A 19,848-nucleotide genomic window follows, 5' to 3' on the forward strand; every position below is an offset into this window, starting at 1 on the left:
GGTGTCCGGTGGCACAGACGGCAACGTCCTTTGTAGTTCAAGAAATGCATTTCTCAAAGTCTGCACACGGCTCCTTTCCCGCGCTGCGTTGGCCGCCGCAGGCCGCCCTCGTCCACTCAGTGGCCCGGTTTGGAGCGCCCTGGCCCGCTGCAACTCGCGGCGGCGGCCGTCTGGACTGGGGCTGGAGCTCGGACTGGACGATGGGCTGTCATCGACCACCACCCCGGAGCAAGTACCGCTGTCCATCTGGATGGTCTGTCTGCCAACCATCGCCTACTGACCTGAACCAGTAAAGCACACACACTATAAGTTTTACAGATTTTTAACTTGGCATATTTTGTAGAATAAATCTAAAAAATAATTTAAGCTATATGCATTATTTTATTTGTTCATTTGCATTTATTTCATAACTTGATATATTCATAAAATGTTATTTAGTAACATTCATGCAAAACATTTTCTTCATTAAATTACAATTTGCCGTAAAATATTCTTACCTGTAACGATTTGTTCTGTGCTTACAAACAACATGAAAGCTGTCAGTTTGTTTCTAAAAACAATCAGTTTGTCTTTTTTGGTCAAAATAGTTGAGACGGTTCCAGTGTAGCCAAATAAAGTGTTGCGTCTCCAGAAGAGATGTTCCCAAGTCCCAGTCCGAGTATCCAACTACACCTGTGAGTTTACGTCTCGAGAGCCTTTAATTTATTGGTTACACAGAGCGGTGTAAAAGCGTTTTAGAGCGACGTAATAAATCACGTTATTCCTGCCCTACACTTGCACTAAAGGCACTACGCAACTTCTCTCGCTGTGATGGCAGTAGAGAGTCACTTCGAAAGCCAGAGGCAGGACTTTGCGCGCACAGTGATTGGGCGCCCCGCTCTAATTGGTTGCACACTTGACAATTCATTTTCACCGGCCTATTAAAGAGTAGCAATACAAGGGGGGATTTGGTCGAAACCTACCCATAAATGTGTTCGTCACATCTATCTAAATCAAAATGCTATTTGCAACTGACCGTAAAGACAAACTGACATGTGTAAAGCGATATGCAAAACATTTGACTAATTGCCAAGGTGTCTTGAATTGCAAGCTCTTTGGAACAGCTAATAAATAAAGTCCAGATTTGCAATCAACAGGCAGCCATTGAGGAAATTCTTGTGAGCCTCATAAATTAATCACTCTGATTTTCATGGCACCAAACGGAGATGTCGGCAAATTAATGAATGGGATTATTCAGAATATGTATATTCTCAGACTGTTCTTATTAAATGTTGTTTGTGTAAGGATGGGGTAACACTATTGCTCCCAGCCACTAATTATAAGGCATGGCTGCAGAATAGGGTTAAATAAGCTTGTTTCCCTAATTACCCTATATCTTTCAGGGGTTATGCAACCATGCGGCTCCCCAAACTCATTCAAACATACCATGGTAATTAGAATACATCCGAATACTATTATAAAAGTTCCCTTTAACTATTGTCACAGTTGAGTGAGTCTCAATATATTTTGTTAACTTCAGATAAAGTAAAGCGTTGTTGAAATAAGACTAAAGGATCATCAATTATGCCACTCATGATCATTTAGTTCACTTAATCCACAGGAAAAGGGGATGAAGAATTAATGCTTCACATAAAAAGTGCAGGATTGTTTATAAATTATGGTTTTGTTAGATGGATTATGTGCCTAAAACCTTTAAATCAGACTTAGAAACAAACCATGTGCCAACAAAAGGGCAGATCATTTATTACTGTATTTTTACATTCCTGGTGTAAATTAATGATTTTTCTTATGGATGAAAAAAACAAAGCCAGGCCTTGCACAATCTGCAGAAATAAATACAGTATAATTGTTTATCTTGTGACTAAAACAAAGGTAGCTCCAAATTAGCCGTGTTGAGTGGGTGAAGAGGTCAGGGTGCAGCAAAGCTCACTCATAGGAAGCATCAGTCTTTGTGTCCTGAAAAAAGAATCATAAATATTCAGTTAGGTTTTCTCATAGTTAAATAGGCAGTATTGCTACCCACTTGAGGGTGGCTTGTGGCATCCAGTTGCGGACGTTAGTATGGCCGTAATCATCTGTAAAAGTAGAAATGCAAATGTAATATTTATATTTGATTGAAAATACACTTTATTAACATACGCACACAACAAAGTCTTATTGATTTACTTATCGGGTATGGGATCAGCATGTGTTTATTATTATTCTTCTTTGCCTCTCTGGATGCCTTCCAGTTTATAAGAAACTGTCGTGTCAACTCTTTTATCTCTTTTCCATCAAGTATCACTAGTAAAATATGAACATATGTTATGTTATGTCAATAATGTATATGTGTGTGTGTATATATATATATATATATATATACACACACAGTGTATATAGTCTGACATATATATATATATGTCAGACTAATCCTTACCAAGTTTTTTGCACACAATTATGAGTCGGTCTCTGTACTTCTGTTTTCTGCACACAGGATTCCCACTTAAATCCATTTGAACCAAGTTAGGCCAGTTGCTCAGCACATCCTCCAAGTCCTGAAACAAAAGTTGTGACACAAGTTAAACTTCGAGTACAGTAGACACATGCATTAGGTAGTATGTGTTCAGTGTAGTTGTGAGCACAAGGGCAATAAGGCTGCATAAACAACACATCAGTCTGCTTTAAAAAACTGTGTCGCCGGTGTCATGTAACTGCAGCCATTCTCCTGGGGCAGTGTGGGGCTGGCTCCTCCAGCGGCTTGCCTGCAGTTGTATGTTTATCTAACAGCACATTAATCCAAGCCTGGAAATATGAATACTCTCCGGACACGCTCTGATTGTTCATTGCCTTCCTGTCTTGGCCAAAGCGCTTCCACTTTTCCAGCCCGCGCTGCAATCAGTTCAGAGGGGACCCCTGAGCACCGCGCGCTCCCAAGCTTTGATAAATGATCGTGTCAGGGCCGTCACTCAGAAACCCCTCACAGAAGAGCAGCCTTGCGCCAATTTGCCCCCCACACGGGGGCGAGGAGAACAGCAGAGGCTGGACTCGGTGAGACGGGCCGCCTCCCGCGCCTTGGCTAATGATGGGCCAGTTATGAACCTGTATTTGACCAGGCCTTCGATTCTCCTGTCCTCTCTGCCCTGCACACTGCTAACGGCCCCTGAAGTTGCTTCCCATTTGTCAGCCAGGCAGACTGCTTGTCATAATCTATTTTAAAAATCCATAATGTTTTCTCTACATTTGGACCAAAAGGCACAGAAAAAGCATTGATCTTTTGCAAGATCGATGCTGGCAGACACTGGGTTGTATAAATTACAGCAGATATCAGTTCAAAATGACACAATGTACAGAAATATACCTTAATCAGTGTCTCTCATAAACAGGCCATCACACACTTATCTATTGACTTCGTGAGGAAGAAGGATTATGTCCTGCTAAGGGTTTCAGATATTGTTTTCTCAAAAAATACATTTTTATTAATTTATAAGTCTTGAGTCTGCCATCTAGCCACTGGGTTTTAGAGTATTTAAACACAGGAAAGGAGAGTTGGTTAACTTCTGCTTGTTTAAAGCTGTCAGCATGAACTGTCTCTGGAGAGTACCTCACTGATTTGTTGAATAATTCTGACCCTGTGCAAGCTGTGGAGTCAGGGAGCCCATAGCGAAATTAGTTTATTTCTTTGACTGTGTTCTTATAATTTCACGCATTAGTCGAAAATCAGGAAACAATGTTGCTTCCTAAGATTTCTGGATATGTCATAGTAATTTTAGTTTATCAGTATTACGTGTTATTATGTTATGTTATTATTAGTTCATGCCTACGTCATTATTAATCATCAAGAGCACAGAGCAGGAGGACATTTAATTGCGTCTAAATGAATCAGTAGCTTACCAAAATGTTGTCCAGCCTATTATCAGAGGCAGAAAAATGCTGTAGCTCAGTCAAACCCGTCAGGTCTTTCACATCATCAATGTTGTTGTTATTAATATTCAAGACACAGAGAGACTTCTGAAAAAAAGAGGAGACATTCTGAAAACAGCCAACAACCAACACCCTTCTTCATATTTATCTCAGGCCTTTCATTCGTTACACTTAATAAAATTAATTATCGACAAATCAGGCAAGACTGAACAGCTGACGAATCTTGTTCAACTGAAACAATGGTTTCCATGAAAGTGACAACATTCAACACAGCACAAGGATGCTATTTTTACACACAATCAAGGTGGAGACTTAATTGTGACCTCAAATGTACTTGATTTCCCAAAACAGTTGTGGGAAGTATTTTTATCTGTATGTGCCGGTATAGAACAAAGAGAAAATGGGTCATACTGCGAGAGCATGGAGCATCATGGGGTCAAAGAGCAACTTTTCCCCAGGTGCCAGCCTCTGATTCTCCAGATGAAGTTCTTTGAGCTCAGCAAGCTCATTCAGGCCTTCCACTACTGCAATCTTGTTTCCACCAAGATACCTACCAGGCAATAGGACATTTGGATGAGGTTAAATATAATATATGAAATGGACTAAACGTAAAACATGAACACTTACAATTTAGTGAGTTTCTTCAGGTTGGATACATTATCTATTCTAGTAAGATTGTTGTTTTGCATATAAAGATGTGTAAGGTTGTAAGCAAAATTGAGGTTGCAGATTTCTGAGATTTGATTATCATACAGGTAAAGCACAGTCAGATTCCTGCAGACTGAGAGGTCACCCTGTAGAATAAAAGTAAATAAATGAATAAAGAAATAGAGAAATTGCAGCATTTGGCTACTTACTATGTCCTCAATGTTTTTATTTGAGAAGTGGAGATGGGTCAGTGTTTTGAGGTACTCTGGAAAGGGGAGGCCCCTTTTCTTTTTGAAGTGGTTGTGAGATTTACCAATCAGCTCTACTGTCAAACGCACCATGGTGTCTCCTTATCACGGATGCCACATGACAGACGAGTCTTTACAGATTCAGTCAAGCATTCAGCAGCCCACAGCATTACTGGAGCTGTCTGGAAAGAATGAAAAAAGACAAGAAATGCACACACAAAAATCTGAGGTTTTGATAACCACTAAAACGTGAAATAAATGAAAACGCTTTTTTAATGGTCTAGTACTATACTAAAGTAGGATTATAGGTTAAATAGACCTAGGCAACCAAACAGTGGGGTGTAACTGTAGCCACAGCATGTTGTCTCAAAGTAGATGTTTATACATACTTTTTTTAAATGTCACTTACTTTATATGATTTTTAATAACATTTTTGGCCAAGCTAGCGGGATAAACGTAGTAGTTGTTAAATGACAATAAAGGGCCAGACAATATTGGGATGTCAATACAAGGTTAGGGAAGACATGGCACCAATCAATAAACTAAAGCTTAACTATGAGCTATATCAGATTATATGCACATTTAGTCCCTCAGGTTTATCCTCTTTCTCCCGGGAGAAAAGAGAAGCAGTTTATCATTGTCAAGTCAAACAGAACATCTTCATCACCGTGTGTTTGCAATGAGTATGCTACTCACAGGCCAACGTTACTGTTGTGTTGGCGTCGTTAACCATAACGTTGACTAAAGTTAAGTTTTTTCTTTCTATTTTTTTTTTTTTTTTTTTTTTTTTAGCTAAGCTAGCTGTTACTTACTATCCATCGCGGGAGAACGCGGGTGAGCGGCTAGGTTTTTATACAAATGTATCATCAGAATTAGCTATATTACAAAACTGTACTCTAATCACCTTACCTCAATCGACGTATGGGCTACTCTTCAAACCAACGTAACTAACGATACGTGGCCTGTGAAAGCACGTTTTTTGTTTAGCACCGTCGGTATACGGTTTCCATAGGAACGAGCAGGCGCGTGCAACACATCCAGAGCTTCTTGAAAGTTTGTAATGGCGGGCTTATCCTACTTTTAACAATTTAAATAACTAATTCACATCACATACACAACATCAGAAATTACAATAATCAAAGAAGTTATTATTGTGAAATTATGTATATATATTTTTTTCTTTCAAGGGATTACTTCTAAAACACACTATTAGGTAAGCCGTAAAATATGGAAGCATTTGATACGCTACCAAACCTTTTAAAAATTAAAATTGCTTAAAGTTTTTCTTGGCTGCCCACAATTTAACTGGATTTGAATTTACATAAATGTTCTTATTCAACTAAGTCATGCATACAAATCTCCATCTGGAGATAATCAAAATATTTACATGGCCAATGAGTTCAGTATGTTTAACAAATTCTTAAATCACCACATAAGACAAATCAAAATGGCTGAAACCATTTCAGGTGCATAAGACAGATATGATTTTAAATCTGGTAACAATTATTATCCGTATGGGCAATTTAAATATTTAACAATGTGAATTTGCAACCAGCAACCTCCATTTACAATAAAGGTCAAAAATAAAATCATTATATGAAGTTGTACCGCAAGTAATGGCCATGAGAAAAAGCAGGTACAGTCATTTCCCTAAGGAAATTCTCTCCTTTGCAGTACATGACATCTAAAATATACATTTATCCATTACAATATCATAAAAAGGAATGACACAAAGTGGTGACAGAGCTGTCCATAAGGAAAAGCAGACAGACCCAGTGTCCAGAGGATAAAGAGCAGACATGTTGTGTGAATGGACTCCAGTGTGAGCAGCTTCTGCACTGCGTCACTGCGACACCAGAACATGACGAGCACACCACTCTGCTCGGTGGACTGTATGGCCTACAGCTCTGCAGACACCCCCACGCCTGACATACGAGTCTGTCATTACCTTGTGCAGATGCTTAGATTTGTTGTTTCCCAATTCCCAAAGTAAAGATACTAAAAGGTCTGAGGGAATGACTGATGCATAATGTGAAAAACTGTATCCTGAACAGTAAACCTTGTTAATAATAACAACACTCTTTTCAGCGTTATTCTTTAGGATTTACTATTGGTAACTTTTGAACAGAGTAAAAAAGAGAAACACAATAGATGCCATACTGGTTTAATGCAAGTAAGTGCATGCACCACAAGACACGTTGAGGTAAAAATTGCTAAATGGTTCAAATTTAGTTGGACGTGTTGATCTGATTGAAAAGCTTGTCCTTAATGACTTGAGACATGAGACCATGAATAGCCTCTATGGTTGTCTTGCAGCTAAAAACACAAAAAGAAAATGTAAACATAAAGTGTTGCATTCCTTCACAGGAAACAACACAGACAAGTATAGCAAATGTAAATGAGAATTCTGTCCATGTCAAATTTTACCTATCTCGTGTAGCCTTGGCCAGTTTGTCCTCGGATTTTCTGTCATGTGTGTCCAAACCCAGCATGAAGCTGCCTCTGCCCAGCTGAGCCTCAGACTGCTCCAGTTTCTCTGACAGGTCAAACACCTGGCCTGTGGTGTAGTCAGAGTTCTGACCAAACAACAAAAACAAATAAATTCATGCACAATTTCCTGACAAAAGGTTAAAAAAAACCAACATTTTTAACAAAAAGGTTGGATTTTGACAATGTAATCCACTGGACATGCAGTTAAACGACATTGCTTTGTTTGAATGAAAAGAAGTCAGGGGAAAAGTTTGCTTAAGGTGAGGCCATGTTTTAGTGGAAAAGGTAATTAAAACACAATGACATAGGGGCCCCAGGCTGGAGTGACAGTGTAACAACTGACAAAGGCTGTCACCCAAGCAGCAGCTCTCCCCTGACACGAAGTCAATTCATCTTCCTCCAAAATGCCAAAGAGCTAACTGTTTGGATAAGCCTGATGCCTATTTAGACTGTTTAGTGAAGCCCAGGGCAGAGTGACTCCGTCCACAATGGGAATTCACATGAGGTGCTTTCAACCTTTAAAATGAACCAAGGGGTGGAGGAGATGATCCATAGCAAAAACATGGCAATGTCAGTACCACTGCAACCTGGGCCAAGTTTACTACGCATCTCCCTTGTTGCAGAGTTACAATTAGGCATATTACTTACATCAATAAACACACTTTCCCTGCTAATATGAAGTAATTAATCACAACATCTCATGCTAGTGACCATATGTCTCAATGACTTATTATGTAATAATTAACCATAAATCAAAATGTCAAACAATTAGGGAACAATTCTGAATTTTGAACTTTTCTCCGTACCGTAAGAAGACTTGAGGAGCTTAAGGTATTGACCCAGTATTTATTCCACAGCAGCTCCAGCAACTTTCTATCAAGGGAGGACTTAAAGTAGGTTACCTCCAAGGCATAATACCTAAAAGAAGAAAGGCATGTTAAAATAGTTGTGTCACACAGTTAACTTCACAATACAGTATGATAGATGCATGCCTGTAATTCTATCTAAGATAAAGACTTACTGTTTACAATGTACACCAAAGTCCTCAATCTTGTTCAGGGGAATTGTCTGATATTCAGAGGGCCCCTCATCTGGAGGTTTATAACCCTAAATATACAAAACAGAATCATTAACAACAGTGTACATGTACACAGGTTAGAATGGTTAAAACTGACCAAAGACCTTGTACCTTTGGGTAGGTCCTGAAGGCGCCGAGGTTGACTTTTCCCGCTGAAATAGTTCGAGTGGGGTCGATCTGTAGGACGCGCGATACAGTAGAAAAGGAAAACAAAGTCAGAGGTCAAATAAATCTCCAGGGACAAATCACGGCAGGCCACCGGGAGTCTTTTTCCTACAGCTGTCAGTGTCTTTAAAATATGCAATAAATTATAATATGACACTTGGTGCACTATAATAGACAAGTCAATCTACATACCTAAAAAAACAGAAGTAAAAATGGATCAATTACACATTTAGTTTAAATATATAGTGCATATTATTAGTAAGCAAGTTTGTGTATTATAGAAAACATGTTTTAATTTACAACAAAGACCAAAAAATAAACAAAAACTAAAAATTTGGGGCTTACCACAACAGCCACAAAAGGCTCTTGAAACTGTTGGTTGAGCATCTGAGTGCTGACATCGATGCCTGAGAGCCAGCAGCCGTAGCCCGGGTGACTGTGGTACCAGCCGATAGCATTCTCCAATCGGCCAACCTACGCAACAAAGACGGTTGGCTTTTTTCAAAATTATTATAATACATTTACAATTCAGCAAAAAGTAATTGGTTTAATATCACTTTATAACATTTTTATATCATAGGAAAGCCAGTATGCCAGTATTTACCACACACATAACTCCTTTCCTTCATACTTTTGAACCACCAAATTTAGTCATTGTGTTACAACATAATATGCAATATATAAAATAGTAAGTAATTAATTATCACCCACCACACTCACGAAGTGAATGGTGAATCAATAAACGTATTGAAATACTGTCTGAGTACACCATAAAAATATGTTTGTTGAGTCCTAAAAATGTACCATTCAGGATGTTCTTTGTAAATTTTAATATATTTAAAAACATGTGACAGACCAAATTATAAAAATGTATGGGGACACTCACAAAAAATCTATAACAGTTCAGACTGATCATTTCTTTATGATAATACACTAAAGGGACAGACACATTTTAATAGGTTTGTATTGACCTGTTTAGCATTCTCGATGTAGGCGGCCATGTATTCGTATGCAGCGGCCTGTGCGTTCACCCGGGTCTCTGTTCCCTCCACGGGTAAGGCAAAGCTGTCCATTATGATCATGGTTTCTCCATCGACTTTTCCCAACATAAGACCCATCACCTCCAGGTTTCCTCCAGACCGCGCATGCATCACCATCTTCAAAAGGGCCAATGCAGAGATCTTGCAGTATTTGAAATAGTGATGGCTGAACAGCAAAGTGATAAGAAATAATGACTATAATTAGGATGAAGACAACATCACTGAGAAAATCTCCACATGCTGCAAAAGAGGAAAATATATACTGCCAATATATTTCTAAAAGATGTATATTTAGTTGCATATTCAGAACTTAATATAGTCTATTAATAAATAAAACAATCTTTAATTAGTTAATTAAAAATAAGTGTAATCTTTTGATAAAGAAAAAGAAACGAAAAGTAGGTCGTATCTTCTCTCCCGTTGTACCCAATAATAATAATAATAATAATAATAATAATAATAATAGCTATATATACATTAATGCTAGTTACTTTAGTTAGCTACAGCATCATTTTTGGATTGTCAAACACACTGCTGTCACAGCTAACGTTAGCGTTAACAGTTAGCTGCAATGTTTTTTCCCCCCCTCATAAATTATATTATATTACTAGTTCTTAACATAATAAGACACGTTTGATACTTACTCCTTTGTCCATGGCTTTGCTGCGAGGATTTCTTGTTGTTGTTTTTTGTCGTATTTGTAGATTTCGTCTATACTTTGAACTTCCTGCATGCTATTTGATAGCTCCCATGTTTTCTGCGCCGTGCTACTACCAGCCATCACTAAACTAAGACCCTAAAATCGACCTTAAACGGCTGGAGTGTGAAGAAAAGTATGAACAATATTGTTAATTCGTAAAATATTTTGCAGCTTATAGTCTTTCACCTCTCTCAGGATGCCGCTGCCATGATAGTGGACGATACCATTTCTGCATGTGGGGTAGTTGTATAATAGGCCTACGGGTAGTTCTCAGTATTGTTAGTGTTCTGTATGTGTTAATAGAAATAAATAAAAAGCATGTTTGGTAACAATGTAACATTTTTACGTTGTTGATATTGAAGATAATGGGGCATTTCTTTACTTTATGATCTAAAATCCCCCTTTTGAAGTGAGATTGGTTCAGACCATCCTTGCCAACGGGAACCTTGGAACACAGTGACATCTAGTGTCGCTTTTGGAACATAGAGCTATTGGCGTTGAAAACCTTTTCCTGGAGTTTACAACTTGTTCATTTCTTTATGAATAACACTGAACAGCAAGTTTTATGACGCCGAAAGTACTAACATCAGCTTTGGTAGTTTTGGTAGTTCATCTACCACAAGGTAATTCTGTGTGGTTGCTAATAGCAACGGTAAGTAGCAACCTTTACGGCATTGAGTGATTGGTTTGTGTGGACTTTGTTCAATATATTCTATTTATCTATTCAATTACTCTGTAATCGTGAAGGAAGAGATTGCAGACCAGGTAGAGAGTTGAAAGAAGTTTATCTCATGAGATGAATGAAGTTACAGACAGCAGGCACATGCGTTGTGTTTCAGAGGAGTTTTCCACTGCTTAAAGCCTTTTCAAGGTACTATCTATAGAAGGCAGGTCTTATAAGGACTTAACAAATTTTACATACTGTCCGTACAAGGTCACAAAGGGATGTATGGTTTGCTGTTTACAGAGAGGTAGAATGCGTCACTAAGAGATGCCTCCAGTCACTAAAAGATGTATTGCTAGACCTCTTGTCAACCTGAAGAGGAATACCAGTATCCAGTGACTGAAGCGACTGGTTCTAGTGGAGACATCCTAAAATACGTTTTGTGTCACATTCCTACAGAGAAACAAGTTCACCTTCATGCTTAAGACACAAAATAATTAACACAAGGTTTAAAAATAAAAATCATGCTTTCATACTCTATTATCGGCATAAAAGATAGAAAAGGCTGGGATTATTTTGGTTCTTTACTTTGGTTCTTTTGAAAAACAAAACAAAACACTTTCTTTATTAATTACATTCAAAAATATACCAACCAACAGCAAAGCATAAATGAATTCATGTTTTGTTTTTGTTTGGGTTTTTTTTTTTTTTTTTTTTTAATTTAGACAGTTTTAATTAACTTAAATTTATCATTGAGATCATCAGTCTTAATCCTAAAACAGACACACATCTTTGCCTCACATTAGTGCTTATTTTACTAGATTCAAACCGAAACATACCTCTTCAGTTATAGCACTGCTTCTTAATTTAAAGAAGAATGAAAACAGAATTGTCAAAAGTTTGCACTTGTCCATTAATTTTAATATATTCGATTTTATAAATCGTTCATTGGTAGGATCACGGAATATTGCTTTATTCATTATTCCTATGGCCCTTTTCTGTAGTTTCTTATTCAGTACAGATATGGTTTTATAAAGTATACCAACAGTTTTTGATATTTTACTCCTGATGTACTGTATATGTGGTTTCTGACAAATCTGATGATCTATGATCACTCCCAAGAACCTTGTCTCATAAATCCGTTCTACTTCGATTCCTTAAAAAAAATAATAAATAAAAATAAAAAAATTGAATATTTATATTAGAATTTGCCTTACTAGATCCAAAAATCATAAATTTTGTCTTCTTCTCGTTCATCGATAAGTGTCATGATGCCTGCATTGTCTGTCCTCCTGTGTTCTTCCCCCTCCCCTACCTGTCTGCCTGGAGCTGAGTTCCTCACTCCTCCCGCGCGCACCTGGAGCGCATCAGCGCAATTACCTTCATCTGCTGCCGAGTATATGAGGGCTCGGCAGAAGACACTCGAAGCCAGACCGTCCGCGTGTCAACGTATATGTCTCAGCCTAGCTTTGCATTTGTGTTGCCTGTCCGCCCGTTACTTACCGGATTTCTGCTCTCGCTCGTCCCTGCTCCTGCCTCCGCGCTCCAGCTCCGGTACAGTCCTCCTCACTGCCTCTCCTCCTGTCCCGTCTTGGCCTCCGGCTTGCTTCCCGTCTCCGGCCCTGTCTCCCTCTCTCTGGACTATTCTTGCTGGGTCTTTCCTGGTCCTGTTTCTGGTCCCGTCGTGCTCTGGCCCTGGCTGTCTTCGTGCCCGCTCTGGACATCTCTGCCTGGCTTGCTCTGGTCTCATCCTGATCCTGTCCTCGTCTCGGTCCTGCTTTCCCGTCCCTGCTCGGCACCACTCCCGTCTGGTTCGCCTCCCGCTCCCTGCTCCTTGTGTGTGTGTGTTACATGAACTATTAAGACTGAACTTTCACTACCTGTAAATAAAACATTGTAAACCGGTCCCGAGTCCTGCACGTCTTTGGTCCGCTACACCCACCGTTACGACAATAAGTTATTTAACTGAAACGTTTTTTTTTTAAATTGTATCAGCTCTGTTTCAGCTTGTGGAATTAACTGATCAACATCAAATCCTGAACAATACAAATTTGTATCATCTGCAAAAAAATAACCAGCTTCAACATTCTAGATGTCATTCAAATAAAGAATGAATAATTTTGGCCCCAGAACAAAACCTTAGGGAATTCTGCATGACAGAGCTTTATGAAGTGATACTGTACCATTCATTTCTACATATTGAAGCCTATTGTTTAAGTAGCTTTTTAACCAACTATTAACCACTCCTGATCCCATAACAATCACACTTCTGTAAGAGTAAATTATAGTCAATAGTATTGAATGCTTTACGTAGATTGATAAATATACCAATTGTATTTTGCTTATTATCAATGGCCGATGTTAGAGTTTCTATAAAATCTATCTCTGCTAGAGATGTGGATCTATTACTACAAAATCCATACTGTAGATCACATAATATGCTAGATTTTTCTAGAAAGCTGTCCAGTTGTTGAACAAACAACCTTTCCAGTATTTTTGAAAATTGATCCAATGATGAAATCTTGCTTATCACCATCTTTATAGATTGGGAGCACTTTAGCCAGTTTCATTATCTCAGGAAATGTTACAAAAGAACTGTTGCAGATATAAGTTAAAGGCTTAACTATACAGTTATTGACCTCCTTGATCACTAACATATCAATATTATTACAGTCTGTAGATTTCTTGCCTTTACATTTTCTGACCACCTTTAATGTCACTCTCACACACAGAAACATATAACTTTGATTCATATCAATACCAAGTTTGCCCATCTGCAACATGTGTTTGTTGTATTTCATTTGCTAAGTTTGTACCCACATTAACAAACAAAAAAAAAAAAAAAAAAGGTATTCAATTCATTAGCAATTTCTTGTACATTGTCAGTTATTTTGCCATCATTTTTCATTATTTGTGTTAATGAATGTTAGGGATTAGGCTGATGAATCACCTCTTTAATTATAGTCCAAGTTGCCTTGATATTTGTTTTAAACTTTCCCAATAGTATGCTATAGTAATGCTGATTATGTTCTCTTATAATTGTAGTTAGTCTATTTCTATACTGTTTCTTCATTTTCTTTGAATGGATTTTTTGTATTTTTTTTATATAACTGATTTTCTTTCTATATGATTTTTCAGACCTCTCATCCATGGATTATGTTTACTTTTATGTTTAACTTTGACTCTCCTCAATGGACAATAATAGTCGTACAATGACATAAATGTGTCAAGAAATGTATTATAGGAATCATTTGTATCTTCAATAGACCTCATTCCAATCATGATTACCAAGTTCAGCTTTAAACGCCTCAAATGTCTCTGGCCGTCTAGCTCTCTGTAACTTATATGATTTATTTTTATTTATTTATTTTATCTATTTTTCTTTATTTTTCAAACACCACAAAAAACAGAAAACTTCACTTACATGACTTATAATGACTATGGCCTACTGCTAAATCTGCATAGTGTCCGTAATTGAATGCATTTGTGTTTTCTTAAATCTTGGAAACAGCTGTGTAAGTTCATTAATAATTTACAAAGGTGTCAGATGTACGTGTTGAAAAGAGCTTCAAGTTCTTTCTTCACCATTCAACTATTTTATATTTTTCATTTCCTTTCTTCATTTTATTACTATTATTGTATCCTCAGAAGAGTAAAACTGAAAACTAAAACTCTTCAGCAGGAAAAATTAAGAGAAGGGAGAAACAGAGAATACAACCTCTCTCTCAAGGAACAAGCTAAAACTAGAAGGCAGTGACAGTTTTATGTGCCCTCTAAGAAGAAATACAACTTTATCTTTATGTGTGTATGTGTGTGTCCATGGTTGGGTATTTATCACATTGTGGGGAATAAAATCTCTGTACACAGTCACATCATAGTTTAAACTTAAAATATGGGTTAAAAATAGGTTAGGGTTCTGTTTAGGTTAAGGTAAAGGTTAGACTAAGCAAGTAGAGACTATGGTTAAGGTTGGGACCAATCCCCAGGGAATGTAGTCAATGTAGCATAAAATCCCAACGTGTGTGTTAGTGTGTACGTGCATTTGAGTGTATAATTCACATTTCCATATTACAGATTTACCATATCACCTATTACTATTTTTAGCCTGAGGGACCCTCTGATTTTGGCAAATTGCACAAATATAAAGATCATTCTCCACCTCAAAGCTTTAGGCCTGCAGAGCCCTCAACATCCTGGAAAGATGCTGCTACATTTACAGACATGGTTAGAAGTAAAAAAGAACAGAAAGACCTGGAATTTGAGCCATCAAAGGCAAATAGCTTTCCTGTCAAGACAAGAGAGCAGCTCTGATGAGAGGTTTAACAGCGATAGTGAAGAAGAGATTGAGTTCAGGAGGAAGCCAAATAGACAGATCCACAAGCCCAAGTGCATATAGGAGGAGAGAGATTGCGAATGAGTTATCTTGGCAGTACTTAACGGTGATTGATATATTATATAAATGTAGTGTATACATGTTATATAGAACTTTAGCTTGCAGAACAACACATTTTAACTTGCAGAAAAAGAAAGAACAATATAAGCCAGCATTACTGAGTCAAATTGCTGAACAACGTGAAAACAAAAGAGTAAAAACCTGTTCAATTTGTAATTTTGTCTTGATATGACAAAATATGGTTGTTTTTAACATTATTTTTAGATAAATTTCTTGAACTACAGGTAGCTGCCACTGGAGCTACCACACAGAGTAAAACAATCTATTCTGAAATTTTAATCAATGTGTTTGACAATGTTTTACTAAATTCTTTTCATCAGCCTGACATATTTAGACAGTTTGGTCCTGAGTATCATGCTTGCGAGAAGTGTAAGCAAGGGGTGTCCTGTAAACCTGAAACTGGAGCCAATGCAGCTAAAGATAATCCAGAACTAAAGCATTTTCCTGACTCAAACATCTAAATGGAGAGGGTCCACAAGAAGACCGATTCTTTCTTACAAACAAGTGAAGGCATCAGTATTTAATGTGGTAACTGCTCAACACATTATATTATTCTTTTTCTTCACCTATCTCATTTTTCATTGACTCAGACAGCCCTCTCAGTCAGTATGCATGATTTACTAGACACAGTCTGTATTTTGAATGTTTCCTCTCCTTCAGGGCTCCCTTGACCAGTAAATGTTTACACAACTTGATTTGACATTGTCTTATTTCAGACTTGATTTTGGACGGAAAATAACAGTAATCCCTCTCAGACATCCATCCTTAGAAAGTGAAAGGCAGAGAAGAGAAAATGATCACAAAGCACTCAGACAGCAGGTACATCACCGATCACTCATCTTTATTGTTAAGGTTGAAGTACTACTTTAACTAGAGGACTTTCACTTTTACTTTCTGAGCATGTTTTGGGTTAATAATGTCCTAAATCAATAACCGGATGTTAACTTACAATGTTTAAACCCAGTTACCGATACTGTTTTTCACAGTTTAATGTTTAATGCAGAGAGAAACCAAAAAAGTGTCAAAGATGATGGCCTTTAACCCCTGAGGCAGTACCGGAGGAGGAGCACCCCTTGTAGATCAAACTGGAAACCTTATTAGTAAGCTGGCTTTGAGTCTTACTCTAATGAGTCCCATTAGGTTTATTTATGCAGTATATTATTATTTGAACTGGACTGAAACAATTAGGTAATAATAACTGTTTATGAGTGAAGTCTTTGTCCTGTACCTAACTTTATGTCCTTAAAGGTAACAAGCAACCAGAGCATTTACATCGGCAGGACCATTACAAAGAGTCACTTAAGCAACAGGTAAAGCGTCAGTGAAAAGTCACAGCTGTTAAAATCAGAAATTCATTCAACATTTAACACTTTCAATGTGGTGCTTTTCAGATAGAAGAAAAAAGGCAAAAGCAGGGTGAAAAGAAGGAGGAGAGGAGGCTGGCAGTGGAGCTTGTATTCAGAAGGAGTACAAGGTATCTGAAGGGAAAGACCATCATAAGAGTAAAAGCATAACAGAACCTAACAACAGCAAACAAAGCGAAAAAGCGAAAAGAGGACAGACCACCAACATGGGAGGTAACAGCCAAAACAACACAATGGGTGAGTAACAACAATATTGGTGTGACGGGTTCATTATTTTGTGCCTGTAATAGAGATTCTAGTCATACTATTCAGAGAAGACCTCAACATACATGCTGAGGTAATGTCTAAAATTGAGTTTGTACATTTTTTATTTATTATTATGTCAGTTCATAAACAGTGTCATAACTTTATGCTCTTTTAGGTTACTATATATCAGATGAGGACTGTTACAATTTCCTTAAGCAGCAGGTAAATCAGTTTAAAATGAGAAATAGATTTAACACTGAAAATATTTGCACTGTTACTGGTACTTTGCAGGTGGAAGAAAAAAGGCAAAAGCAGGCAGAAGAGAAAGAACAACAAAAAAATCCTTGAAGAGGTGAAGGAGAGGAGGCTGGCGGAGGAGAGAGCTCGTATTCAAACGGAGTACGACGTATCTGAAGGCAAACACCATTATAAAGGGAAAAGCATAACAGAACCTGACAACGGCAGATATAGCAAAACAGAGGACAGACCATCACCATGGGAGGGAACAGCCAGAACAACATAACAGTTGAGCAATGACAGCAGTGGTGTGAAGGAGTACGAGGAAGAGGAGCAGAAGAACACGAGGAACATGAGAAAAAAGCAGGTAAAAAAGATAGTGACAATAATCTATGCACTACTATGGACTACTGTATTAAACTTAAATTTAACCCTATTTACAGACAGCACAAGGCTAACCAACATTAGATGGTAAAGTTGGGGATCAGGAAAAGAACATAACAGAGAGTGGACCCTCATCCCCTATTACTCCCTTTCTACACAAACCCATCAATATAAATGTCCCCTGTACTCCTGTCCCCTGTGACACTCCAGCTTTCTTCCTAGACTGTATCTCACTTTAGGTTAGGCAAAAGTATTCATACAATCATGGAACTGCACTCCTTTAAAAGGACCACTTGGAGGCAGCACCACATAAATACTCTGAAGTGGTCCTGATAAAGATACAGCAGTCTCAAGGTAAGAGAATCATATGCTGCATTCCTATATCATTATAAAGATAAAACCATAACTACTTTGCTAAAACTGGGTGTGCAAATAGCCAGCTAATGTTCAATTCATATAACTTTCTTAATACTTGTTGTGGTTTCTCTAGATAACAATGAGGAGGTAATCAAACAATTGGGACTTATTCATAGACTCCTTGAAATAAAGAACAAACAACTTGAAACAAAACGACTGCAAACAGACCCAGTGAGCGAACTCTTCACCGGGTATTGTAATTACAGTCACATCCTGTGGTTTGTTAAGTGTGACAAATTAAATGACAAGATTTAATTTAATCCACTGCACATTTTGGTTTTAACTTTGAGGAAAAGCTGAATTGCTGTTCTTTCCATTTGTGATTTTGCAGTTTTGTTCATGCAGTGCTCTGAGCTAATGAAAATGACCCAGGTCAAGCTGGCTATCTCCTATCTGATTGGTTTCGGGGACACGATATTGCATTATTATAACAGAGCATTCCCTAAAGGCTCTAATCTCATTTTATGGCCTTATCTTGCCTAATAGGTTGGGTTTGTTGTAGAACGGAGAAGCACATTAGTGGGGCATGTGGTCTGCTCACTTCCCACCTCATACACAGCTGCCTTGAAGAATGGGTTCATTTTTGGTTAAAAGATGAGCTGCACAATAGAGAGAGGTTCAATTAATTTCTCCTCTCTTATAAATTTTGCACAATGGTTAATCCAATTTCCCCTTTGTGAGTAAGTTCCAAATAAGTAAATTTAATCCAAGTATTTCACATTCTGTAACACACATGTGTCAAACTCAAGGGCAAAATGTGGCCCTCCACGTCATTTTATGTTGCCCACAACAAGATAAAAATAAATAAAATGTCAGTTTATCAGGAGATACAGTTGTAGAGCCATTTTTTTTTTTTTTTTTTTTTTACATCTATGGAAATGTATATTTGATATTTGTAACATGAATAAGAAATTATAGTTAATGAACGAGTTAAAAAAGTAGTTGCATTTATTTTACATGTGGCCCTTTGAGAGCGACCATTTTGCTGATGTGGCCCTTGGTGAAAATGTGTTTGACGTCCCTGCTTTAACAAAATATATATTTATATATTTTTAAGTATAGTAGTTAAAAAATACAATATAATATAATATAATATAATATATATATATATATATATATATATATATAATATAATATATATATATATATATATAATATAATATATATATATATATAATATAATATATATATATATATATATATATATATATATATATATATATATATATATATTTTGTCATAGCCTGCAGTACTAGAGTAAATAGCTTTATCTATGTCCTTCTAATGTTTCTGTCTTTGTTCATCAATTAAACATAAATACACACTTCCAGTATAATAACTTCCACATCTGGAAAGGCGAGTGTTCTGGTGTTTCAGAACCCACTGCATCTAATTACTGATAGATTTTTAAAAGCCTTCTCCTACTTGTCCAGGCACCAAAGGCAACTGAGACAAGCGAGATGGGATACTGCTAAACGGGGACATAGGGAAAATGTAATTTCCAACACTGAAACTTCACTCCTCACAAAACATCAGAGAATTCAATCAACTTAAATACAGAGGCAAATACAGACGTAAAGTGCAGTAGTGCATCTCCATTTTATCATCCAATAAGCCAGCTCATATCAGTATCATTGATTTCTTGGAGGATGAAACTATATGTGAAACTCTAGGTATCACTACATTGGTGGTTTGGACCATGAGAGCTGGTTTTGCTGACACACTGTACTGACAGCACTGAAACTTCAATATGTCACAGGAGTTGTCCATCAGGGACAGAGAGGTTGGCACTGTAAACAAATTGTAATGCATAC

The 19,848-nt window shown here is 37.4% G+C and overlaps 2 protein-coding genes across 3 annotated transcripts; both read right to left on the reverse strand.

The window, feature by feature from the left end:
- Window positions 1–93: 93 nt before the first annotated feature.
- On the reverse strand, window positions 94–5,776 carry ppp1r42 (protein phosphatase 1, regulatory subunit 42). 2 transcript variants are annotated; one of them, XM_055230030.1, is made up of 9 exons: window positions 5,706–5,776; window positions 4,758–4,974; window positions 4,528–4,694; window positions 4,312–4,450; window positions 3,871–3,987; window positions 2,417–2,534; window positions 2,167–2,283; window positions 2,024–2,075; window positions 94–281 (listed from the first exon to the last, which is right to left on the reverse strand). In XM_055230030.1, the coding sequence occupies exons 2-9, from the start codon at window positions 4,887–4,889 to the stop codon at window positions 209–211; spliced, it is 915 nt and encodes a 304-aa protein (XP_055086005.1). In that variant the 5' UTR covers window positions 4,890–4,974; window positions 5,706–5,776; the 3' UTR covers window positions 94–208. The 2 variants fall into 2 exon arrangements, with proteins under 2 accessions (XP_055086005.1, XP_055086004.1); XM_055230029.1 differs by lacking the exon at window positions 94–281 and adding an exon at window positions 1,877–1,956.
- Window positions 5,777–6,944: 1,168 nt separating this feature from the next.
- cops5 (COP9 signalosome subunit 5) lies at window positions 6,945–10,496 on the reverse strand. Its single transcript, XM_033986194.2, has 8 exons — window positions 10,214–10,496; window positions 9,501–9,735; window positions 8,875–9,003; window positions 8,476–8,541; window positions 8,308–8,393; window positions 8,093–8,204; window positions 7,224–7,372; window positions 6,945–7,112 (listed from the first exon to the last, which is right to left on the reverse strand). Exons 1-8 carry the CDS (start codon window positions 10,348–10,350, stop codon window positions 7,025–7,027), a joined length of 1,002 nt encoding a protein of 333 aa, XP_033842085.1. The 5' UTR covers window positions 10,351–10,496; the 3' UTR covers window positions 6,945–7,024.
- Window positions 10,497–19,848: the final 9,352 nt, after the last annotated feature.

The sequence above is a fragment of the Periophthalmus magnuspinnatus genome, chromosome 20 (genome assembly GCF_009829125.3).
Source record: "Periophthalmus magnuspinnatus isolate fPerMag1 chromosome 20, fPerMag1.2.pri, whole genome shotgun sequence".
Lineage (NCBI taxonomy): Eukaryota > Metazoa > Chordata > Actinopteri > Gobiiformes > Gobiidae > Periophthalmus > Periophthalmus magnuspinnatus.